We start from the raw sequence: 24,183 nt of genomic DNA, 5'->3' as shown, positions 1-24,183 counted from the left end.
AACATATAAAGGAAGGAACAGTCTAGATTAGGAACAAGGAGCAGTCAAAACCAGGAAATATACATCAGATTGAGGAAAACCATAAACATAAATTATATATCTGCCTCAGATAGATCTAACATGTTATTTAAGTTCTATGACCCAAAGATTAGTTTCTTTGGTAATGCTCTCTGGGTCTGCAAAGTAGCAATATGTCAAACCTGGAAGTTTCTGATACCTCACCTCAAACTCTGTTAAGAGACCCTGTATTCATGTAGGAGTTGTTGATTGATTGAAGATAAGCACAAGCTCACAGTGTGGAATATAGTGAAACAGATCCACAGCTTGTCTTGGCATGAAAAACTTACCCAGGAGGTTCTTAGCTGAGTCTGGAGGACAGTACAGCCTATAGAAACATAATAACAGTTCTTAGAAATAAGGGTAGCACAGTTTCTTAGCCTTGCATGTGTTTCCACATTCCCATATATTTCTCCCCTATAATGATATCTATCACAATTAATAGAACTGCCTGGTTTCTAACCATCTTCCTCATAGGAAGAAAGAAATTGAGTGAAAACTGCTTAGTACTCATTTCTGTGTGCCATGGAGTAGGAATGCAATGATGGATAAATCGAGGAACCTAAGCCATACACTTTTCTGTATGATTTGCACACCAAAGTAGCTAGTAAATAATATTCAATGAAATTTATTCTAAGGGGAGGCGGAGCTACGAGCAGCAGATCGCTTTCTCTCCTCTCCTCTCCTCTCCCGGATCAACTAGGAATACCAAAGGAGACCACCCGGACCGAAACAAGACAGGACTAGAATGACCACAGAAACCCAGTAAATCACCCGTGAGTACAAACACGCGTGGCTGGTGACAGAGAGGAGAGAGGGGCCTAAGGAGAGATTAAGTGACTGCTAACAGTTCAACAGTTTGTCAGTGGAGACACCACCTCCAGTCTGCTCCACCAACAAGGGGACAGCTGAAGGGAGGAAAGGACTCCCCAGAGACTCACCAAGTGCAACTCTGAGTCTCCATTGCTACTACCCTCAGAATCTGGGGCAGCAACAGGGAGGGACACCAGGGTACAGAGATCTAACCGGGAAACTCAGGAGAAGACCTATACCTCGGTGGCATAGCTGAGGGGCTGTGAAAGTCTCTTTGCATAACCACTGGATTATCTCTGCCACACCCTGCTTTATCTCTTGGTCAGGAGTCAGTGATTAAGCTAAGAAGCCTATTGATAGTTTAAAAGCCCTCAGGCTCCCATAGCCTACAGGGGAAAAAAAAAGGCTTTGACACCACTGAACTCCAACTCAGGGATTGAAAAAACTGTTAACTTATATAAAATGGTTAAAACAACAAGAAAAAATATTGGAGACTCGAACCAGGACAAGAATCCAGCTAAAAGTCCTCCAGAGGGTGAAGCACAAAACAACGAGTTCAACATCCAAACATTAGCCAAGGAAATAATAACAGGAGTGAGTAAAGAATTTGAAAAAATTGTAATCAGAAATGCAGGAACAACAAATGAGAATATGGAAGAAAATTATAATAATCTCATGGTTATTAGAGAGCTGAAAGCTGAAATCGCTGAGCTAAGAAGGCAACTAGCTGAACAAGCTAAAACAGTAGCAGAGCAGGGCAACAAAATAGATGAACTCCAGAAAGCAGTAGAGGGCAGAGAGAATAGAATCAATGAGGCTGAAGACAGAATTAGCAAGATTGAGGATGAATTAGAGACAACTAAAAAAGAAGTAAGAGATCTCAAAAAGAGATTAAGAGATGCTGAAAACAACAACAGAGTCCTATGGGATGACTTCAAAAGAAACAATATACGCATTATTGGCATACCAGAGGAAGAAAGAGAAGGGGAGGAAGAAAGCATTCTCCAGGCCATAATAGCTGAAAATTTCTCTAGTCTAGACAACACCAAAGACATAAAGATTCAAGAAGCCCAGAGGGTCCCAAACAGAATTAACCCAGACCTAAAGACACCAAGACATGTCATACTTAGATTGGAAAGGAATAAGGATAAAGAAAGGATCCTCAAGGCTGCAAGAGAAAAACAAAGAGTCACCTACAAAGGAAAACCCATAAGATTAGCAGCAGACTTCTCCATACAAACACTACAGGCCAGAAGAGAATGGCAAGATATCTATTGAGTGCTCAATGAGAAAGGCTTTCAGCGAAGAATACTATATCCTGCTAAATTGTAATTCAGACTAGATGGAAGCATCAAAACCTCAGACAAGCAACAGTTGAAGGAAGCAACCATCACCAAGCCTGCCCTGAAATAAGTTCTGAAAGGTCTCCTATAAATAGTCAGACCACCACAAATAGGACATATATCAAAACACTCTAAAACTCTACAAGAATGGCGTTAAAATATCTTCAATCTTTGATATCAATAAATGTCAATGGCCTGAATTCACCTATTAAAAGACACAGAGTAGGAAGATGGATCAGAAAACACAACCCAACAATATGTTGTCTACAGGAAACTCACCTAACGCAACAAGACAAACACAGACTTAAAGTGAAAGGATGGAAAACTATCATTCAAGCCAATGGCCCAAAAAAAAGGGCAGGAACAGCTATTCTCATATCTGACATGATAGACTTATAATAGATAAGATTAAAAAAGATAGGAATGGACACTACTTAATGCTCAGAGGATCAGTCAATCAAGAGGACTTAACAATTATTAATATCTATGCACCCATTGAGAAGCCATCTAAATACATCAAACTTCTACTGAAAGAGCTACAGCAATATATTAACAGTAACACAATCATAGTAGGGGACTTCAACACCCCACTATCTCAACTTGACAGATCATCCAGGAAGAAAATCAGTAAAGACATAAGGGAGCTAAATGAAGAGATAGATAAACTAGAACTATTGGACATTTTCAGAGTCATTCATCCAAAAAAACTGGAATACACATTTTACTCAAATCCACATGGATCATTCTCAAGGATAGACCATTTGTTAGGCCACAAAGACAGCATCAGCCTATTCAAGAGCACTGAAATCATCCCAAGCATCTTCTCAGACCACAGTGGAATTAAACTAACACTTAACAATAAACAAAAGATTAGTAACAGTGCCAAAATGTGGAAGCTCAACAGTACACTTCTTAACAACTTCTGGGTCAAAGAGGAAATCAAGGAAGAAATCAAAATGTTTCGAGAGTTCAATGAAAATGAAGACACAAGCTATCAAAATATTTGGGACACAGCTAAAGCAGTCCTAAGAGGGAAGTTCATAGCTATTCAAGCACACATTAGGAAACAAGAAAAGGCACAAATAAACAGCCTGATTGCACATCTTAAAGACCTAGAAGAAGAACAACAAAGGAATCCTACAGCAACCAGAAGGACAGAAATTACTAAAGTTAGGGCAGAAATAAATAACATTGAGAATAGGAAAACCATACAAAAGATCAATGAAAGTAAATGTTGGTTCTTCGAAAGAGTAAATAAAATCGACAAACCTTTAGCCAGACTCACAAAACAAAAAAGGGAGAAGACCCAAATAAATCAGATAGTAAATGAAAGAGGAGAAATCACAACAGACACTGCAGAAATTCAACATATCATGCGAGGCTTCTATGAAAAACTATATGCCACCAAGCTAGAGAATCTGGAAGAAATGAATGATTTCCTAGATACCTACCAACTTCCAAAACTAAGTAAAGAGGAAGTGGATAACATGAACAGGCCCATCACAGCTAATGAAATTGAAACAGTTATCAAAAATCTTCCCAAAAATAAAAGTCTTGGACCAGATGGTTTTACAAATGAATTCTACAAAACTTTCAAAGAAGAACTAATACCTCTACTTTTAAAAGTCTTCCAGAAGATTGAAGACACTGGAATACTCCCTGCCAGCTTCTATGAAGCCAACATCACCCTGATACCAAAAGCAGACAGGGACACAACCAAAAAAGAAAACTACAGACCAATATCTCTGATGAACATAGATGCGAAAATATTGAACAAAATTCTAGCCAACCGGATACAGCAGTATATCAAAAAAAATGTTCATCATGACCAAGTGGGATTTATCCCAGGCATGCAAGGTTGGTTTAATATACGTAAATCAATCAATGTGATCCACCACATCAACAAAAGCAAGACCAAAAACCACATGGTCATATCAATAGATGCAGAGAAAGCCTCTGACAAAATACAACATCCCTTTATGATCAAAACACTACAAAAAATGGGAATAGATGGAAAATTCCTGAAGATAGTGGAGTCTATATATAGCAAACCTATAGCCAACATCATACTCAATGGTGAAAAACTGGAAGCATTTCCCCTCAGATCAGGTACTAGACAGGGCTGCCCACTATCACCATTACTATTCAACATAGTGTTGGAAGTTATTGCCATAGCAATCAGGCAGGAGCAAGGAATTAAAGGCATACAGATTGGAAGAGAAGAAGTCAAACTCTCCTTATTTGCAGATGACATGATAGTATACATGGAAAAACCTAAGGAATCCAGCAAGAAGCTTTTGGAAATCATCAGGCAATACAGTAATGTGTCAGGCTATAAAATTAACATTCAAAAGTCAGTGGCATTCCTCTATGCAAACACTAAGTTAGAAGAAATTGAAATCCAGAAATCAGTTCCTTTTTCTATAGCAACAAAAACTATAAAATATCTAGGAGTAAACCTAACCAAAGAAGTGAAAGACTTGTATACTGAAAATTATGAGTCACTACTCAAAGAAATTGAAAAAGACACAAAGAAGTGGAAAGAGATTCCATGTTCATGGGTTGGAAGAATTAACATCATCAAAATGAATCTATTACCCAGAGCCATCTACAGATTTAATGCTATCCCCATCAAGATCCCAAGCACATTTTTTAGGAGAATAGAACAAATGCTACAAATGTTTATCTGGAACCAGAAAAGACCTAGAATTGCCAAAACAATCTTGAGAAAAAAGAACAGAACCGGAGGCATCACACTGCCAGATCTCAAATTGTATTATAGGGCCATTGTCATCAAAACCGCTTGGTACTGGAACATGAACAGACACACTGACCAGTGGAATAGAATTGAGAGCCCAGAAATGAGGCCCCACACGTATGGACATCTAATCTTTGACAAAGGGGCTCAGACTATTACATGGGGAAAGCAGAGTCTCTTCAACAAATGGTGTTGGAAACAATGGGTTGAAACATGCAGAAGAATGAAACTGAATCACTGTATTTCACCAAATACAAAAGTAAATTCCAAGTGGATCAAGGACTTGGATGTTAGACCAGAAACTATCAGATACTTAGAGGAAAATATTGGCAGAACTTTTTTCCACATAAATTTTAAAGACATTTTCAATGAAACGAATCCAATTACAACGAAGACTAAGGCAAGTATAAACCTATGGGACTACATCAAATTAAAAAGCTTCTTCACAGCAAAAGAAACCACTACCCAAATCAAGAGACCCCTCACAGAATGGGAGAAGATCTTTACATGCCATACATCAGATAAGAGTTTAATAACCAACATATATAAAGAGCTTGCCAGACTCAACAACAAGACAACAAATAACCCCATCCAAAAATGGGGGAAGGACTTGGACAGAATATTCACCACAGAAGAGATCCAAAAGGCCGAGAAACACATGAAAAAATGCTCCAAGTCTCTGAATGTCAGAGAAATGCAAATCAAGACAACAATGAGATATCACTTCACTCCTGTGAGAATGTCATACATCAGAAAAGGTAACAGCAGCAAATGCTGGAGAGGCTGTGGGGTCAAAGGAACCCTCCTGCACTGCTGGTGGGAATGTCAATTGGTCCAACCTCTGTGGAGAACAGTCTGGAGAACTCTCAGAAGGCTAGAAATGGACCTACCCTATGACCCTGCAATTCCCCTCCTGGGGATATATCCTAAGGAACCCAACATATCCATCCAAAAAGATCTGTGTACACATATGTTCTTGGCAGCACAATTTGTAATAGCCAAAACCTGGAAGCAACCCAGGTGTCCAACAACAGATGAGTGGCTGAGCAAGTTGTGGTATATATACACAATGGAATACTACTCACCTGTAAAAAATGGTGACTTCACCGTTTTCAGCCAATCTTGGATGGACCTTGAAAAAATCATGTTGAGTGAAATAAGTCAGAAACAGAAGGATGAATACGGGATGATCTCACTCTCAGGCCGAAGTTGAAAAACAAGATTAGAAAAGAAAACACAAGTCGAACCTGAAATGGAATTGGAGTATTACACCAAAGTAAAAGACTCTGGGGTGGGTGGGTGGGTGGGTAGAATACAGGTCCATGAAAGATGATGAATGACATAGTGGGGGTTGTATTGTTAAATGGGAATCTGGGGAATGTTATGCATGTAAAAAAAAAAAAAAGAAGTAGAAACGCAAAGCAGAAATTGACTGAGTTTGGAGTATGGCACCAAAGTAAGAAAGCAGAAGTACACTAGAGTTTGCAGTGAGTACCTCCCTAATACTTCCTCTCCACTTTTCCAAGCTTTGGGTCCAGGATTGCTCAACAATTTGTTTGGCTTTGTATGTTAACTCTCTTTTCAGTCACCAGGTTCCAGATGCCATCAGGATGCCAGCCAGACTTCCCTGGATTGAAGACCCCACCAATGTGTCCTGGAGCTCCGCTTCCCCAGAGCCCCACCCTACTAGGGAAAGAGAGAGGCAGACTGGGAGTATGGACCGACCAGTCAACGCCCATGTTCAGCGGGGAAGCAATTACAGAAGCCAGACCTTCCACCTTCTGCAACCCTCAATGACCCTGGGTCCATGCTCCCAGAGGGAGAAAAAAAAAAAAAAAAGAAATTTATTCTAAGGGCCGAGTGGTGGTACAAATTAATTAATTTAAGGGGGTATAAAAAAACCCAGTAATCAAGACAAAAAGTATTCTGATTCAAACTTTTATGAAAATTTGTTGGAAAAATTATGACCTGAATTCTGGATTTAGGCTTTTATGAAGTTTTATTGAAGCCAGGGTAGGATCAGGGTGTGTTTAACAGGTATGAGTATATCTACATTTTTAAGTTCCTTTTCTGTGTGTGGCATGAGGGCCTCATACAATTACACAGACATAATGCCAACTTTCTCATTCTTTTTCTTTCAGATAGAAACTGAGACAGAAAAGGGGAGGGAGAAACACCACAGCACCTGATCTACACGCAGTACATTGGGGCTGAGAGCCAAACTCACACTCCATACATGGCAAGGCATGAACTCTATAGAATGAGCATTCTCCAGTCCCTAAAAAATGTTAATATGTTGAACACCTGGATTTTCAAATCATTTTATTGGGGGTTTATGGCTTATAGTACAGTACAGTTACTGGCACATGTTCTGCACAACAACTAATTACTTTTCTAATGAGAGAGAAATATTTTACAAAGAAGTCAGTGATCAGAAAGATAGCTCACCAGGTAGGACAAGGGTCTTGCCATGTTCACAGCTCAGACTCAAATCCTGGCACCACATGGGAAGTGCTATGACATTAGAGGAAGCTGTAGTGTTTCTCTCTCTCTCTCTCTCTCTCTCCCCCTATGTCTTTCTCTCTCTCAATGAAAAAGTTACCCAGAGTAATGATATAATGCATGTATAAGGTCCAAACTCTGTCAAATTAATAAATGTTCAAGACTCACGCAATGATGTTTCTTATGGTTTCACCATGGGGCTCGCAGGAAACAAAAACTGTTGTGCAGACAGTGCTGCAGTTGCTAATGGCCTGAACCATCTGATGATCTGAAAAACAAAATATATCGCTACTAATATCATTAAACTATCACAGAATGAGTTATTACAGACTCCCAACTTGAAAGTACCGAGCACTAGATGGGAATAGTGGAGAAGTGAGCTCAGAATCAGCCCATTGGGAGCACTTTAATGTAGTGTGAGAATGAAGGACAAAAGCTAATTGAACATCAAGATTAATACCCAACTAATTCTGTAGTAGGAAAACTGTTTATCCTGATACAATCCAGCCCCCAGCTGGGTTCAAAGACAACAACTTGACTATAATAGCTGTGGCAAAATCTCTGTTCATCCAGAGTGGAATTCACAGTTGGTGATTCCTGCAGGAGAGAACCACATGACATAATGCAAACCTATCAGTAGGGGGCAGGGTCTTTCAACTTTCTAGACATGGTCGGAATCCAGGCTATGCTGAAAAACAGTAAAAGAAATGCCTTGGATTTGCTTCAATTTTTCTAATGTACTTTCTCACTAATCCTTTTAGTTTGAAAGGCTAGATAGTGCTATTTTACAGCTTAGTGACTCACAAATCACGTAAGTACATATACGAAGAAAAGAAAATTGGCAATTACCCAAGTACTCCTTCTACTATATCAGAGATTTTCCAATAGAGGGCTAGAAATTTTCTGAACATGAGGTACAGGGGACAAAAGGATCTGTTCTCTAGATCATAGTTTTGTATAAAGTTTTAATCAAATAAAGCATTCTATGGCAAAAGAAATAACTATTGCTGAGTTTGGAGTATGGCACCAAAGTAAAAATCTCTGGGGGGAGGGGAAAGGTAGATGTTCAGCTTCACTGGGGGGGAGGACACAGACCTTTAGTGATGGGAATGGTGTTATATACACTCCTATTAGCTTATAATCTCATAAATCACTAGTTAATATGAGAGGGACAAAATGGATTGAATGTCTCAATCTTTTGATGCATAGACCATAGCTCTGAGTATATGTTCCTTCAGTCTAAGCACTTAAAACTTCAAATTGGTGAGCCAGACCCATCCAGTCTGATTTGCACTCACTGTGTTCAGCACACTACTTACTAGGATCCAGACCCAGGACTCTACCGGACTCATTCACGAGAAGGAGATTCTAATTTTGGATTCCTTGGTGGGAGAAAACAAAATATACTGATCTTGTGAGTGCACTTAACCCTTTGTGCCACCACCCACTCTGTATACGCTGGTCCTGTTTCCAAGAATGCAAGTGTGATTGCTTCGGTCTTCATGAGCTCCAGAGGTCACAGTACCACGGACTCTCATAGCCCCCCAGATGATTGCTGAGGGAGACATAGGAGGTATTGCTCAAATCAGTTCCTTTCTCTTTCTGGGCAGAGGCAGTGTGGCCTCCAACTGGCACCTACTCCAGGATCTGGGCATCATTTGCATTTTTAATGCTACTATTGAGAGTTCCAATTTCAACAGGCCCGAATTTGAATATGTAAAAGTGTCTCTGACTGGTGCTTCTTGATCCCATTGGATTTTAATTTGACACTATGGCTGACAAGATCCACAGCATGAGTAGGAAGCATGAGGTCACCTTGGTGCACTAGGCTGCAGGCATGAGTCACTTGGCCACTCTCTGCATTGCTTACCTGATGAAGTTGCACAGAGTGTGCCTACTGGAGGTGTGAAAGCCCAGAGGCCTTGCATCAGGCCCAGCTTTCTGGAGGCAGCTGATAGACTATGAGTACCAGCTCTTTGGGAAGTCAACAATTAAAATGGTATAGACACCTTACAGATGTGGTTCTAGATGTTTATGAGAAAGAATCCTGACACCTGATGCCTTACTGGGGGACTTAATGCCAATACAGCCTGTATCAGCAGCCCCTCAAGCAGTACCAGCATCTGCTACACAACTTTGTGTTTTTTTTTCTCTCCCTTTCTTTTCAAATGGTTGACTTTTGATTTTCCCCTGAAGTGTTTTTTTTTTTTACACTGGGTATGTAATTTTAAGAAAAGGGGAGGGAGGAACATAAGGTGATAGCATACATTGCTAGAAACATTGATTAAATTTAGCATTTTGTAATAGTGTTTATTAAAACCCCTAACTGGATTTTAATCATTTTTAACAATTTGAACAGTTTAATAAACTATTTGGTTCTGAATTCCCTGCCTTTTAGCAGCAATGGTAAGTGCAGGATGAGCCCAGTGCAAAAATCATCTAGGACCCTGATTAACCCTTTTCTATTATTCCCTCTCTATTATTTAGCGACTCCATTTAAGTTTAAAGACAATTATTTTAGCTGTTAAGTAATCATAATGAAATCTGTTGCAAAGACTCTCCTGGGGTCAATGTGCTCCAGGACTATTCTAACATTATTTTTAATAAATATGTCTGCTTAACATATTAGGATTTTTAATGAAAAGAATCTTCAAATTGGTAATCAGATTGAATTTTAACAGTAGGCTCAAATTGTTAATACATTTCTTTTTTTTTTACTTTTTTTTATATTTATTTTTTCCCTTTTGTTGCCCTTGTTTTATTGTTGTAGTTATTGTTGTTGTTGTTGTTGTTGGATAGGACAGAGAGAAATGGAGAGAGGGAGGGGAAGACAGAGAGGAGGAGAGAAAGATAGACACCTGCAGACCTGCTTCACCGCCTGTGAAGCGACTCCCCTGCAGGTGGGGAGCCGGGGTTCGAACCGGGATCCTTATGCCGGTCTTTGTGCTTTGCGCCACCTGCGCTTAGCCCGCTGTACTACAGCCCGACTCCCTGCTAATACATTTCTAATAATGACTTGTTCTTTGAAATATTTAATCTCATAAAAGCTTAGACTAGGGAGAACAGAAGTAACTGGTGGCGTTACTTTATAAGATACAGCTATATGTAAATCGCATAAAAGGACATAAATTATGGTGAGGTCAAAAGCTGAATAAGGGCAAGAAACTGGCAAACTGTAATGATGACTCTTTAGTCACTACCAAGCCATCCCATCACCTGGGTCCCTAGTTAGAGAGCTCTGGGATTCCCACGCAGATATAATGGGCTTAGACCTCTAACAGATCCTTCTCACCATTGTCACTGGTCATCTCCATCAGGAACAACATAATGAACCCCTTTGTGGGCCCCTATAGACCCTGTCCTCAATGTGAATCAACAATGGTAGGGAATGTTCCATTCTCTGCAGGGAAGTTGGACAACACACTCTAACTACTACCCGAGGAAGATGGGCCCTGAAACTAGTGCAGCCTAGAATGTTCCTAGCAGGTACTACAGAACGCAAGCTCAGGCCTACAGGGATGCAGAGGTTACATAGGCTCCTGTGCTGACTATGGGCTGCAGATCAAACTGATGTGATTTACAGTTAACAATATTTATATACTTTCCCCATATTTGGGAACTACTCTCTTCCCTCATACAGCTTTCTAGTCCTTTTTCCAAATATGAAACCATCTTTCCCAGACAGTAACCTGGGTCCACCTTCATATTAGCTGTCATGCTCAGGCAAAAACTAGTTAAGTCATGGGCCCCTTGGAATATACCTAAAATAGACCTACTAGCTTTTTCCAAAATGGAGACCCCAAATCTTCATCTGCAATATTTTTGCCTTTAGGTTCACGATTAATCAACAATTTGTTCTGCTTTAAATCTTAATGCTTTTTAACCACCAGGTTCCAGATGTTACCATGATGCCAACCTGACTTCCCTGGGCAGACAACCCCACCAATATGTCCTGGAGCCTTGCTTCCCCAGAGCCCTGGCCCACTAGGGAAAGAGAGAGGCAGACTGGGAGTATGGATCGAACTGTCAATGCCCATGTTCAGTGGGGAAGCAATTACAGAAGCCAGACCTTTCACTTTCTGCATCCCATAATGATGCTGGATCCATGTTCCCAGAGGGATAAAGAACAGGAAAGCTATCAAGGGAGGTTATTGGATATGGAGTTCTGGTGGTGGGCATTGTGTGGAAATGTACCCCTCTTATCCTATAGTATTGTCAATATTTCCATTTTATAAATAAAAATTAAAAAAGGGAAGCAAAACCATAGATTAGATGGGACTACTGTATAGGAAGCCATTAACTTCTTACTTGCTGTCTTCCTGTCTTGCTGTCCTGGGTTTACCTCTTCTAGAAGTACACTGAAGTCAAATCACAGACTGCTCCTAACCCTTTTGTGAAAAACTCCTTTAGAGTTTCCTTCTGAACATCAAGCTTCTCCTGCCCAAATCACAAATTAGGAGTCAAGAAAAGACATCTCTGACAAAATTTCCCTCCCAGCTCTACAGTAATCAGACCCACAGTAGTCAGACAAGAAAACAGTTCTCAAATCCTATTATAATTAACACTTAACATCAAGCAATGTTCTGTAGGAACAAAAGAAGCTATTTTCACAACTCAGTAGACTTTTGCAATGTTTATTGGCTTTTGACAAATTCTGCACAATAGACACAATGTCTCCACTTGGAGCCTCTTTAATAGTTCTCAAAAGAAAGTGAGATTTATTCATGTTGAAAGAAGATAAAGTAAATTTTTGTCCCAGTACAAAGAAGCCCTTTAAGTCCTGTTAATATTTTTCCCCCTCAAACAAACCAGCCACAATCCACCCAAATACCGTATGAGAAGACATGAATTCTAGAAGGAAAGAGAGGGCATGGAAGAAAATGAATTTGGTAACTCAATTCTTAAGAGTTCAGAACGTTTTTTAAAACCCTAAATCACATCAGAGAGCCTGACTATTGGCTAAACAGAAGGATATATCAGAAGAAGCTACATTCTAGTTATAAAGTTAAAACTGTTATGTTAGGAATCAATGCCCTATATGTAAATTCTGTCTTAGTTATCTTATGGTTTTTTAACGTGGGTACTCCTAAGCTTCCATTTACCTCACTAATTAGCTGAGATGATTACATAAGCATAGAAATGTTCTCAGACTGGAGGAGATAGCATAATGGTTACACAGAGACTCTCATGCCTGAAGCTCCAAAGAACTAGGTTCAATCTCCTCTACCATTATAAGCTAGAGCTGAGCAGTGCTCTGGTAAGAGAAAGAGATAGATAGATAAGGAGAGAGAGAGATATGTTCTCACATAGGAAAGTTTGAAAGCTCTAAGTGCATCACAAATGTAAACTATTATTTGGTTATAATATCCTGACTATACTCTAGATTCTATTAAACTAGTACTTGAATTCAGCAGACTGCATACAGATTTACACAGGCAGTTCCTGTGAAGGTACTTAAGAGTTCTGACAGGGGCCAGGCGGTAGCATACCTGGTTAACCGCATACATTACAGTGCACACGGACCTAGGTTTGAGTCCCTGGTTCCCACCTGCAGGCGGGAAAGCCTCATGAGTGGTAAAGGAGGGCTGCAGGTGTTTCTCTGGCTCGTCCCCTCTCTATCTCTCCCTCCCCTCTCAATTCTCTCTATCTATCCATTAATTAATTAATTAATTAATAATATTTTTAAAGAGTTCTGACACAATAATTAATGTGGTAGCCTAGCCTCAGACTGTGGATTGATTATGCCAGCAGCATGGCTAAAGAGTTTTCTGGCCATCTTCTCCATCTTCCTCATCTAGACAAATAACATGTGAATATAATTCCTGCAGTCTACCTTGAAACTTCCAAGAGCCAACTTCACCACGATAATAGTAGGTTTACCACAGAAGTCTTATCATCCTGTGAGTCTCACCTTTCTTAAGTTCTGGGGATGGAAAAATGACTATGGTGACTGTGGGTCCTTGATTATTGGTACGGACTGTGAGCTCATGCCAGTGCCCACCTTCATAAAACTGAAGACAGGGTTCCATGAGGGACTGTCGAAGGAATACTTCATAGTACAAGAAAGAAAACAGTTATTTTACACAAGTAAAACTATCAAGTTTTGTAGGTGAACTTTACCCCTCCCCAAATTTACATGGAAACCTTGAGTCCCAGTATTACAGAATGTGATTGTATTTAGAGATAAGGTCTTGAAATAAATGAATAAGTTAAAGTGAAAGTGAAGTCCATCAGGTGGGTCTAAATAAAACTTGACTGATGTCACTACAAGAGAAATTTGAACACACAGAGAGACACTGGAGATGTACACAGTGGAAAGACACCATGTGAGCACAAGTTGAGAAGATGGCCATTTACAATCCAAGAAGAGGGACTTCAAAAGAAACCAGTTTTGCCAATATATTGATCGTGGCTTCAGAATTGCAAATATATATATATGGTTTGGTTACAAGAATTAGAGTGATGCTATAACAGATACTTCAAAATGTGAAATTGGAACTGGGTAGAGGTTGAGAGAGTTTGAGATGCATATTGGGAAAAGCCTAGATTGATTTGAAGAGGCTGTAAATAGGGATAAGAATTTAAGAATGTTTCTGGCAAGAACTCAGAAAAATAATGAGAAACATGTTACTGAAAACTGAAAGAAACTCTATCCTTGTGAAAAAAATGGCATATAACTTGGATAAACTGTATCCTCATGTTTGATGAAAACTAGAAATTTCAAATTATGAAACTGAACATTTACTTGAAAAGATTTATAAGCATAGCACTGAAACTGCAGCCTACTTTCTCCTTGCCATTTACAGTAAAAAAAAAAAAAAAAAAAAAAGAAAAAAAAGAAAGAAATAGGGAGTCGGGCTGTAGCGCAGCGGGTTAAGCACAGGTGGCGCAAAGCACAAGGACCGGCATAAGGATCCCGGTTCAAACCCCGGCTCCCCACCTGCAGGGGAGTCGCTTCACAGGCGGTGAAGCAGGTCTGCAGGTGTCTATCTTTCTCTCCTCCTCTCTGTCTTCCCTTTCTCTCTCCATTTCTCTCTGTCCTATCCAACAACGACAACAACAATAATAACTACAACAATAAAACAACAAGGGCAACAAAAGGGAATAAATAAATAAAATAAATATTTTAAAAAAATTTAAAAAAGAAAAAAAAGAAATAGAAAGAAAGAAAGAAAAGAAAGAAGGAAAAGAAAGAAAGATTCATTAAAGAAGAAATTATTAAGCAAAAAGGAACCAGAACTTGAAGATTTGGAAAAATCCTAAGCCTATCCTCCATATAATAAAATATGTGAACATGTTCAAGAGAAAACACAAAGAATGTGGCTAGACGATCATTTAGTAGCTATTACAATTATGACTCATGTATTAGATCACTTATCTCAGAAGTTGGAAACAGATATAGGATTATACTAGCAAAAATACTGCCAGCTTGAATTAAAGGAGAGCTACAGGATAAAATGAAGAAAACAATCAGGCTCTCAGGATAATAAGACTCTCAGGACAATATTGCCATCTGACTCTGAATGAGCATTATCCTTCAAGAAAAAGGACAAATGACAGAAAATGTGCTTCAGATATGAGAAAGGCCCAAAGTGTGCATGTCCAAGAAACAAAGCTGATTTCCTTGTTTCGGTGAGCCATGCTGCTGGTGTCTAGGCCCTCAGGAATACATACTTGTCTAGAGATTTAAAAATCAAATGGAGGTTGACTGGGGCAGAGCCAAGATGATGACTTTCAAGCAGCGGCTGTTGTGAGCTCTAATAAGCAGAAGCTTGTGACCGGGGATTCTCTGGATAGGGTAGGATACTGGGCTGTAAGCAGGAGGGTGAATAAAGGGTCCTAAGGGTGAGACCATTCTTGGGTTAGAAAATGGAGGCCAGGGGGTAAAAGAAAGGAAATCTATTGATTATTTCTGAAGCTCACCCTTCCACCCCCACCCCAGAACCAGCCACCTGAGGCTGAAGAGCTGCTCCTAGCAGGCTCCCTGCTGAGGTATTTTCTTTACCAAGATTCCTGGCTCACCAGGGGTGTCATTCCAAACCTTTTCCCTTTTTGTTTTCCTTCTCTTTTTTTTAAGTGGCTGTAGCTCTATTTGAGTGGCAAAATACCTGACCAATCAGAGCCTCACCCCTGCCTGGGAGACTACCTGGAGGTTATATTTTTTCTTTTCTAGGATACTTCTTGCAATTGGCTGCTTAGGCTGCCTGATCCAGAGTGGCCCAAGCTGCAGACTGACTGCTAGAGTTTTTTACTCTATTCTATTTTGTTATTACTATTATTATATACATGTGTCCCTTTTACCCCCTCCTTCTTTAGGTTGACCAAAATTAACTGTTGTTTTCTCCATTGCTAGGTGACTGGGTGTCCTATCCAGTGTGAAAGGAACTTGTTTCTCTCTACCTCTTCCTTCCAATCTCCTATCTCCCTCCTCCTAGCTAATTAAAAAAAAAAAAAAAAACCTCTTTCCTTTCACTGCTCTTTTTTCCTTTACTTTTTCTTGTTCTTGTCTTCTTCCTTTTTCTTTTGCTTTCTGAATTCACTGATACTTGTTTGTGAATTATTTGGGGAAAGAAATCTGACTCAGAGTGGACTGTGTGTGTGTGTGTGTGTGTGTGTGTGTGTGTGTGTGTCTTCTCTAGTTCCCTTTCTCCTCTTGCTATCTCGAGAATTTACAGTGGACAGTAGATTTATATAATTGTCTATTCTTGCTTTCACTTTTTTCCTTTCTCTTTCTTTTTCCTTTGGATTTGGTTGCTATATTTTCTTGGACTGGAGGTGTTGTTTGGCTAACTGGTATTTGTCGAACTGCATCAATCCTTATATAAGTTACTATTGTTGTAATTTCTGAGATTGGGTGACTACATTTGTCATAAGAGTATTTAACATAGCATGGCTTGTACACAAAACACAACAATTGAAGAGCGACAGAACAAAAAAATTAAAAAACACATCAATAAAAAGAAAATGGTTAAATCAAGAGCAAATAAAACTGCTACCACAATGAATCAGGACAGGAGCCCAGAAGAAAATCCAAGTCATTCAGAAGTAACCATAGATAAGAAAAGTATGCAAGCAACAATAAACCTAATAATCACAGAAAGACGACTATAGAGGAAAGGGTTATCAGAATTAGGGAAGCAACAGATGAGACCCTCAAGGAAAACACAAGCTACCTCGAGGTAATTAGAGAACTAAAAGCTGGAGTAGCTGAACTAAAGATATCAGAGGTCAGAGAGAAACTCAAGCAACAAATTCAAATGTTCATGGAAACAAATGAAAATGAAGACACAAGCTATCAAAATATTTGGGACACAGCTAAAGCAGTACTGAGAGGGAAACTTATAGCCATACAATCACATATTAGAGAACAACAACAAAAAAAAACTCAAATAAACAACCTTACTGCATACCTTAAGGACTTAGAGGAAGAGTAACAAAGGAACCCTAAAGCAACCAGAAGGATGGAAATCACTAAAATTAGAGTAGAAAGAAACAACGTCAAAAATTAAGAGAACCATACAAAAGGCCAAAGAAGCCAAATGCTGCTTCTTTGAAAAATTAAACAACATTGACAAACCCCTAGCCAGACTCACTAAAAAAAAGGGGGAGAACACTCAAATTAATAGAATTCTAAACGATAGAGGAGATGTCACAAATGACACCACAGAAATGCAGAAAATCATGTGAAACTTCTATGAAGAACTATACAACACCAAGTTAGAGAATCTGGAAGAAATGGAGGAATTTCTAGAAATATATACCCTCCCAATACTGAATCAAGAAGAACTACAAAAGCTAAATGCACCAGGCACAGACAAAGAAATAAAAACAGTCATTAAGAATCTCCCCAACAACAAAGTCCTGGAAAAGATGGCTTCACAAACTAATTTTATAAAACCTTCAGAAAACAGTTAATACTTATACTTATAAAGCTTTTCCACAAGATCAAAGAAACAGGAACACTCCCTTCCACCTTCTATGAAGCGAACATTACCGTGATACCAAAATCAGATACGGACACAACAAAAAAGGAAAACTACAGACCAATATCTCTGACGAACATAGATGCCAAAATATTAAACAAGATCTTGGCCAACCGGATACAGCAACACATCAAAAAGATTGTTCATCATGACCAAGTGGGATTCATCCCAGGAATGCAAGGCTGGTTCAACATGCGTAAGTCAATCAATGTCATTCACCACATCAATAAAAGCAAAGCCAAAAACCACATGATTATCTCAATAAATGCAGAGAAAGCCTTTGACAAAATCCAACACCCGTTCATGCTCAAAACTCTACAAAAAATGGGAATAGATGGGAAATTCCTCAAGATAGTGGAGTCTATATATAGCAAACCTACAGCCAACATCATACTCAATGGACAGAAGCTGAAAGCATTCCCCCTCAGATTGGGGACTAGACAGAGCTGTCCACTGTCACCATTACTCTTCAACATAGTATTGGAAGTTCTTGCCATAGCAATCAGGCAAGAGAAAGAAATCAAAGGAATACAGATTGGAAGGGAAGAAGTCAAGCTCTCACTATTTGCAGATGATATGATAGTATACATAGAAAGACCTAAAGAATCCAGTAGAAAATTACTGGAAGTTATTAGGCAATATAGCAAGGTATCAGGCTACAAAATCAATGTACAAAAATCAGTCGCATTTCTTTATGCAAACACTAAATCTGAAGAAGAAGAAGACATCCAGAAATCACTCCCATTTACTGTTTCAGCAAAATCAATCAAATACCTAGGAATAAAGTTGATCAAAGAAGTGAAAGACTTGTATACTGAAAACTATGAGTTGCTACTCAAGGAGATAGAAACTGATACCAAGAAATGGAAAGATATCCCATGCTCATGGATTGGAAGAATAAATATCATCAAAATGAATATTCTCCCCAGAGCCATATACAAATTTAATGCAATACCCATCAAAGTTCCACCAGGCTTCTTTAAGAGAATAGAACAAACACTACAATCATTTATCTGGAACCTGAAAACACCTAGAATTGCCAAAACCATCTTAAGGAAAAGAAACAGAAATGGAGGCATCACACTCCCAGACCTTAAACTATATTATAAAACCATCATCATCAAAACAGCATGGTACTGGAACAAAAATAGGCATACAGACCAGTGGAACAGAATTGAAAGCCCAGAAGTAAATCCCAACACCTATGGGCATCTAATCTTTGATAAGGGGGCCCAAAGGATTAAATGGAAAAAGGAGGATCTCTTCAATAAATGGTGCTGGGAAAACTGGGTTGAAACATGCAGAAGAAAGAAATTGAACCACTTGATCTCACCAGAAACAAAAATCAACTCCAAATGGATCAAAGACCTAGATGTCAGACCAGAAACAATCAAATACTTAGAGGAAAACATTGGTAAAACACTTTCCCACATACACCTCAAGGACATCTTTGATGAATCAAACCCAATTGCAAGGAAGACCAAAGCAGAAACAAACCAACGGGACTACATCAAATTGAAAAGCTTCTGCACATCCAAAGAAACTATTAAACAAACAGAGAGACCCCTCACAGAATGGGAGAAGATCTTCACATGCCAGACATCAGACAAGAAACTAATCACCAAAATATATAAAGAGCTCAGCAAACTTAGCCGCAAAAAAGCAAATGACTCCATCCAAAAATGGGCAGAGGAAATGGACAAAACATTCACCACAGAGGAGATCCAAAAGGCTAACAAACATATGAAAAACTGCTCTAGGTCACTGATTATCAGAGAAATGCAAATCAAGACAACACTAAGATACCACCTCACTCCTGTAAGAATGGCATACATCAAAAAGGACAGCAGCAACAAATGCTAGAGAGGATGTGGGGACAGAGGAACCCTTTTACATTGCTGGTGGGAATGTAAATTGGTACAGCCTCTGTGGAGAGCAGTCTGGAAAACTCTCAGAAGGCTAGACATGGACCTTCCATATGACCCAATAATTCCTCTCCTGGGGTTATACCCCAAGGACTCCATAACACCCAACCAAAAAGAGGTGTGTACTCCTATGTTCATAGCAGCACAATTCATAATAGCTAAAACCTGGAAGCAACCCAGGTGCCCAACAACAGATGAGTGACTGAGAAAGCTGTGGTATATATACACAATGGAATACTATGCAGCTATCAAGAACAATGAACCCACCTTCTCTGACCCATCTTGGACAGAGTTAGAAGGAATTATGTTAAGTGAACTAAGTCAGAAAGATAAAGATGAGTATGGGATGATCCCACTCATCAACAGAAGCTGACTAAGAAGATCTGAAAGGGAAACTAAAAGCAGGACCTGATCAAATTGTAAGTAGGGCACCAAAGTAAAAACCCAGTGGTGAGGGGTAGGCATGTAGCTTCCTGGGCCAGTGGGGGGTGGGAGTGGGCGGGAGGGATGGGTCACAGTCCTTTGTTGGTGGGAATGGTGTTTATGTACACTCCTAGCAAAATGTAGACATATAAATCAGTAGCTAATTAATATGAGAGGGGGAAATCAATTGTATGTCTCAAAGTTTCTCAAAAGACAAACTGAATCTTTTTAATATATAGGCTATGTATTTGATATGTGGACTCTCTCAAAAGCCTAGACCAAGTAGATTAGAAGCCTCCAATAGCACAGCTATATACAAGATACTGGGTACTGTCCAGCAAACCATAACAAAGGGACTTTTCAAAGTTAACCCAATTAACAAATAATGTGATGATAATATTAACTATTGTCTTTTTGAACCCTAAGACAGCAGGAACCTCACATCTTCACTATAGAGCCCCTACTTCCCCCAGTCCTGGAACCCTTGGATAGGGCCCACTTTCCCGTATGCATCTCCCAATCCAAACCAAATAACATTGCATCTGCCGTTCACAACCTAACCAAAGCAACGATTGCTACCTCAACATGCTTCACCTCAGAATGTATCCAGAGACTTCACGTGTGGAATGACAACCCTTCAGCTTCATTACTCGGGTGAGACCTTTCCTTTAATAGTACACTCTAATTTCATCTCAGGTAGTTCACTTTCTAACAAAGTCCCATAACCTAGATATACACCAGTTTCTGTGAGAGAGAGCTTATGTGCACACGTATCCATAAACTACTGCAAAATATATACCTGAAAGCAGGACTACACTAGAGTTTACAGTGAGTACCTCCCTAACACTTCCTCTCCACTATTCCAAGCTTGGGATCCATGATTGCTCAACAAATTGTTTGGCTTCATATGTTAACTCTCTTTTCAATCACCAGGTTCCAGATGCCACCAGGATGCTGGCTAGGCTTCCCTGGATTGAAGACCCCACCAATGTGTCCTGGAGCTCAGCTTCCCCAGAGTCACACCCTACTAGGGAAAGAGAGAGGCAGACTCGGGGTATGGACCGACCAGTCAACGCCCATGTTCAGCGGGGAAGCAATTACAGAAGCCAGACCTTCTACCTTCTGCAACCCTCAACGACCCTGGGCCCATGCTCCCAGAGGGATAGAGAATGGGAAAGCTATCAGGGGAAGGGGTGGGTTATGGGGATTGGGTGTTGGGAATTGTGTGGAGTTGTACCCCTCCTACCTTATGCTTTTGTTCACTAATCCTTTCTTAAATAAAAAATTAAAAAAAAAAAAAAGATTGTTCATCATGACCAAGTGGGATTCATCCCTGGAATGCAAGGCTGGTTCAACATGCGTAAGTCAATCAATGTCATTCACCACATCAATAAAAGCAAAGCCAAAAACCACATGATTATCTCAATAAATGCAGAGAAAGCCTTTGACAAAATCCAACACCCGTTCATGCTCAAAACTCTACAAAAAATGGGAATAGATGGGAAATTCCTCAAGATAGTGGAGTCTATATATAGCAAACCTACAGCCAACATCATACTCAATGGACAGAAGCTGAAAGCATTCCCCCTCAGATTGGGGACTAGACAGAGCTGTCCACTGTAACCATTACTCTTCAACATAGTATTGGAAGTTCTTGCCATAGCAATCAGGCAAGAGAAAGAAATCAAAGGAATACAGATTGGAAGGGAAGAAGTCAAGCTCTCACTATTTGCAGATGATATGATAGTATACATAGAAAGACCTAAAGAATCCAGTAGAAAATTACTGGAAGTTATTAGGCAATATAGCAAGGTATCAGGCTACAAAATCAATGTACAAAAATCAGTCACATTTCTTTATGCAAACACTAAATCTGAAGAAGAAGACATCCAGAAATCACTCCCATTTACTGTTTCAGCAAAATCAATCAAATACCTAGGAATAAAGTTGACCAAAGAAGTGAAAGACTTGTATGCTGAAAACTATGAGTCGCTACTCAAGGAAACAGAAACTGATACCAAGAAATGGAAAGATATCCCATGCTCATGGATTGGAAGAATAAATATCATCAAAATGAATATTCTCCCCAGAGCCATATACAAATTTAATGCAATATCCATCAAAATTCCACCAACCTTCTTTAAGAGAATAGAACAAACACTACAATCATTTATCTGGAACCAGAAAACACCTAGAATTGCCAAAACCATCTTGAGGAAAAGAAACAGGAATGGAGGCATCACACTCCCAGACCTTAAACTATATTATAAAGCCATCATCAACAAAACAGCATGGTACTGGAACAAAAATAGACATACAGACCAGTGGAACAGAATTGAAAGCCCAGAAGTAAATCCCAACACCTATGGGCATCTAATCTTTGATAAGGGGGCCCAAAGGATTAAATGGAAAAAGGAGGCTCTCTTCAATAAATGGTGCTGGGAAAACTGGGTTGAAACATGCAGAAGAATGAAGTTGAACCACTTTATCTCACCAGAAACAAAAATCAACTCCAAATGGATCAAAAACCTAGATATCAGACCAGATACAATCAAATACTTAGAGGAAAACATTGGTAAAACACTTTCCCACCTACACCTCAAGGACATCTTTGATGAATCAAACCCAATTGCAAGGAAGACTAAAGCAGAAACAAATGGGACTACATCAAATTGAAAAGCTTCTGTACATCCAAAGAAACTATTAAACAAACAGAGAGACCCCTCACAGAATGGGAGATCTTCACATGCCAGACATCAGACAAGAAACTAATCACCAAAATATATAAAGAGCTCAGCAAAAAAGCAAATGACCCCATCCAAAAATGGGCAGAGGATATGAACAAAACATTCACCTCAGAGGATATCCAAAAGGCTAACAAACATATGAAAAATTGCTCTAGCTGCATAATATTCCATTGTGTATATGTACCACAGCTTTCTCATCCACTCATCTGCTGTTGAGCACCTGGGTTCCCTTCCAGGTTTTAGCTATTATGAATTGTGCTGCTGTGAACATAGGAGTACACACCTCTTTTTGGTTGGGTGTTATGGAGTCCTTGGGGTATAACTCAAGGAGAGGAATTACTGGATCATATGGAAGGTCCATGTCTAGCCTTCTGAGAGTTTTCCAGACTGCTCTCCACAGAGGCTATACCAATTTACATTCCCACCAGCAATGTAAAAGGGTTCCTCTGTCCCCAAGCCTCTCCAGCATTTGTTGCTGCTGTCCTTTTTGATGTATGCCATTCTTACAGGAGTGAGGTGGTATCTTAGTGTTGTCTTAATTTGCATTTCTCTGACAATCAGTGACCTAGAGCAGTTTTTCATATGTTTGTTAGCTTTTTGGATCTCCTATGAGGTGAATGTTTTTTCATATACTCTGCCCAATATTGGATGGGGTCATTTGCTTTTTTGGTGCTACGTTTGCTGAGCTCTTTATATATTTTGGTGATTAGTTTCTTGTCTGATGTCTGGCATGTGAAGATCTTCTCCCATTCTGTGAGGGGTCTCTTTGTTTGTTAATAGTTTCTTTGGATGTGCAAAAGCTTTTCAATTTGATGTAGTCCCATTGGTTTGTTTCTGCTTTAGTCTTTCTTACAATTGGGTTTATTTCATCAAAGATGTCCTTTAGGTGTAGGTGGGAAAGTGTTTCACCAATATTTCCTGTAAGTATTGCCTAATAACTTCCAGTAGTTTTCTGCTGGATTCTTTAGGTTTTTCTATGTATACTATCATATCATCTGCAAATAGTGAGAGCTTGACTTCTTCCCTTCCAATCTGTATTCCTCTGATTTCTTTCTCTTGCCTGATTACTATTCCCATTTTTTGTGGTTTTGAGCTAAATGGGTGTTGATTTTGTCAAAGGCTTTCTCTGCTTCTATTGAGATAATCATGTGGTTTTTGGCTTTGCTTTTATTGTTGTGGTAAATGGCATTGATTGACTTATGGATTTTGAACCAGCCTTGCATTCCTGGGATGAATCCCACTTGGTCATGATGAACAATCTTTTTGATATGCTGCTGTATCTGGTTGGCCAAGATCTTGTTTAATATTTTGGCATCTATGTTCATCAGAGATACTGGTCTGTAGTTTTCCTTTTTTTCTGTCCCTATCAGCTTTTGGTATCAGGATAATGTTGGCTTCATAGAAGGTGGAAGGGAGTATTCCTGTTTCTTCAGTCTTATGGAAAAACTTAAGAAGTATGGGTACTAACTGTTTCCTGAAAGTTTTCTAGAATTCATTTGTGAAGCCATCTGGTCCAGGACTTTTATTGTTGGGGAGATTCTTAATAACGGTTTCAATTTCTTTGCCCGTGATTGGTGCATTTAAGTTTTCTAGTTCTTCTTGGTTCAGTTTTGGAAGGGTATATGTTTCTAG

At 39.4% G+C, this 24,183-nt stretch overlaps 1 protein-coding gene across 1 annotated transcript in view; it reads right to left on the bottom strand.

Annotated features, from left to right (window-relative positions):
- Positions 1–249: 249 nt before the first annotated feature.
- Positions 250–24,183, bottom strand: part of TRMT2B (tRNA methyltransferase 2 homolog B) — a 58,082-nt gene continuing 34,148 nt past the window's right edge. Inside the window, 7 exon segments of the mRNA XM_060182661.1 lie at positions 250–385; positions 7,642–7,741; positions 7,822–7,877; positions 8,013–8,103; positions 11,823–11,910; positions 13,385–13,408; positions 13,410–13,529. Of these exon segments, the coding sequence (XP_060038644.1) occupies positions 250–385; positions 7,642–7,741; positions 7,822–7,877; positions 8,013–8,103; positions 11,823–11,910; positions 13,385–13,408; positions 13,410–13,529 (615 nt within the window).

Source organism: Erinaceus europaeus, chromosome X (genome assembly GCF_950295315.1).
Source record: "Erinaceus europaeus chromosome X, mEriEur2.1, whole genome shotgun sequence".
Taxonomy (NCBI): Eukaryota; Metazoa; Chordata; class Mammalia; order Eulipotyphla; family Erinaceidae; genus Erinaceus; species Erinaceus europaeus.
This window is presented reverse-complemented; position numbering and strand designations above follow the sequence as displayed.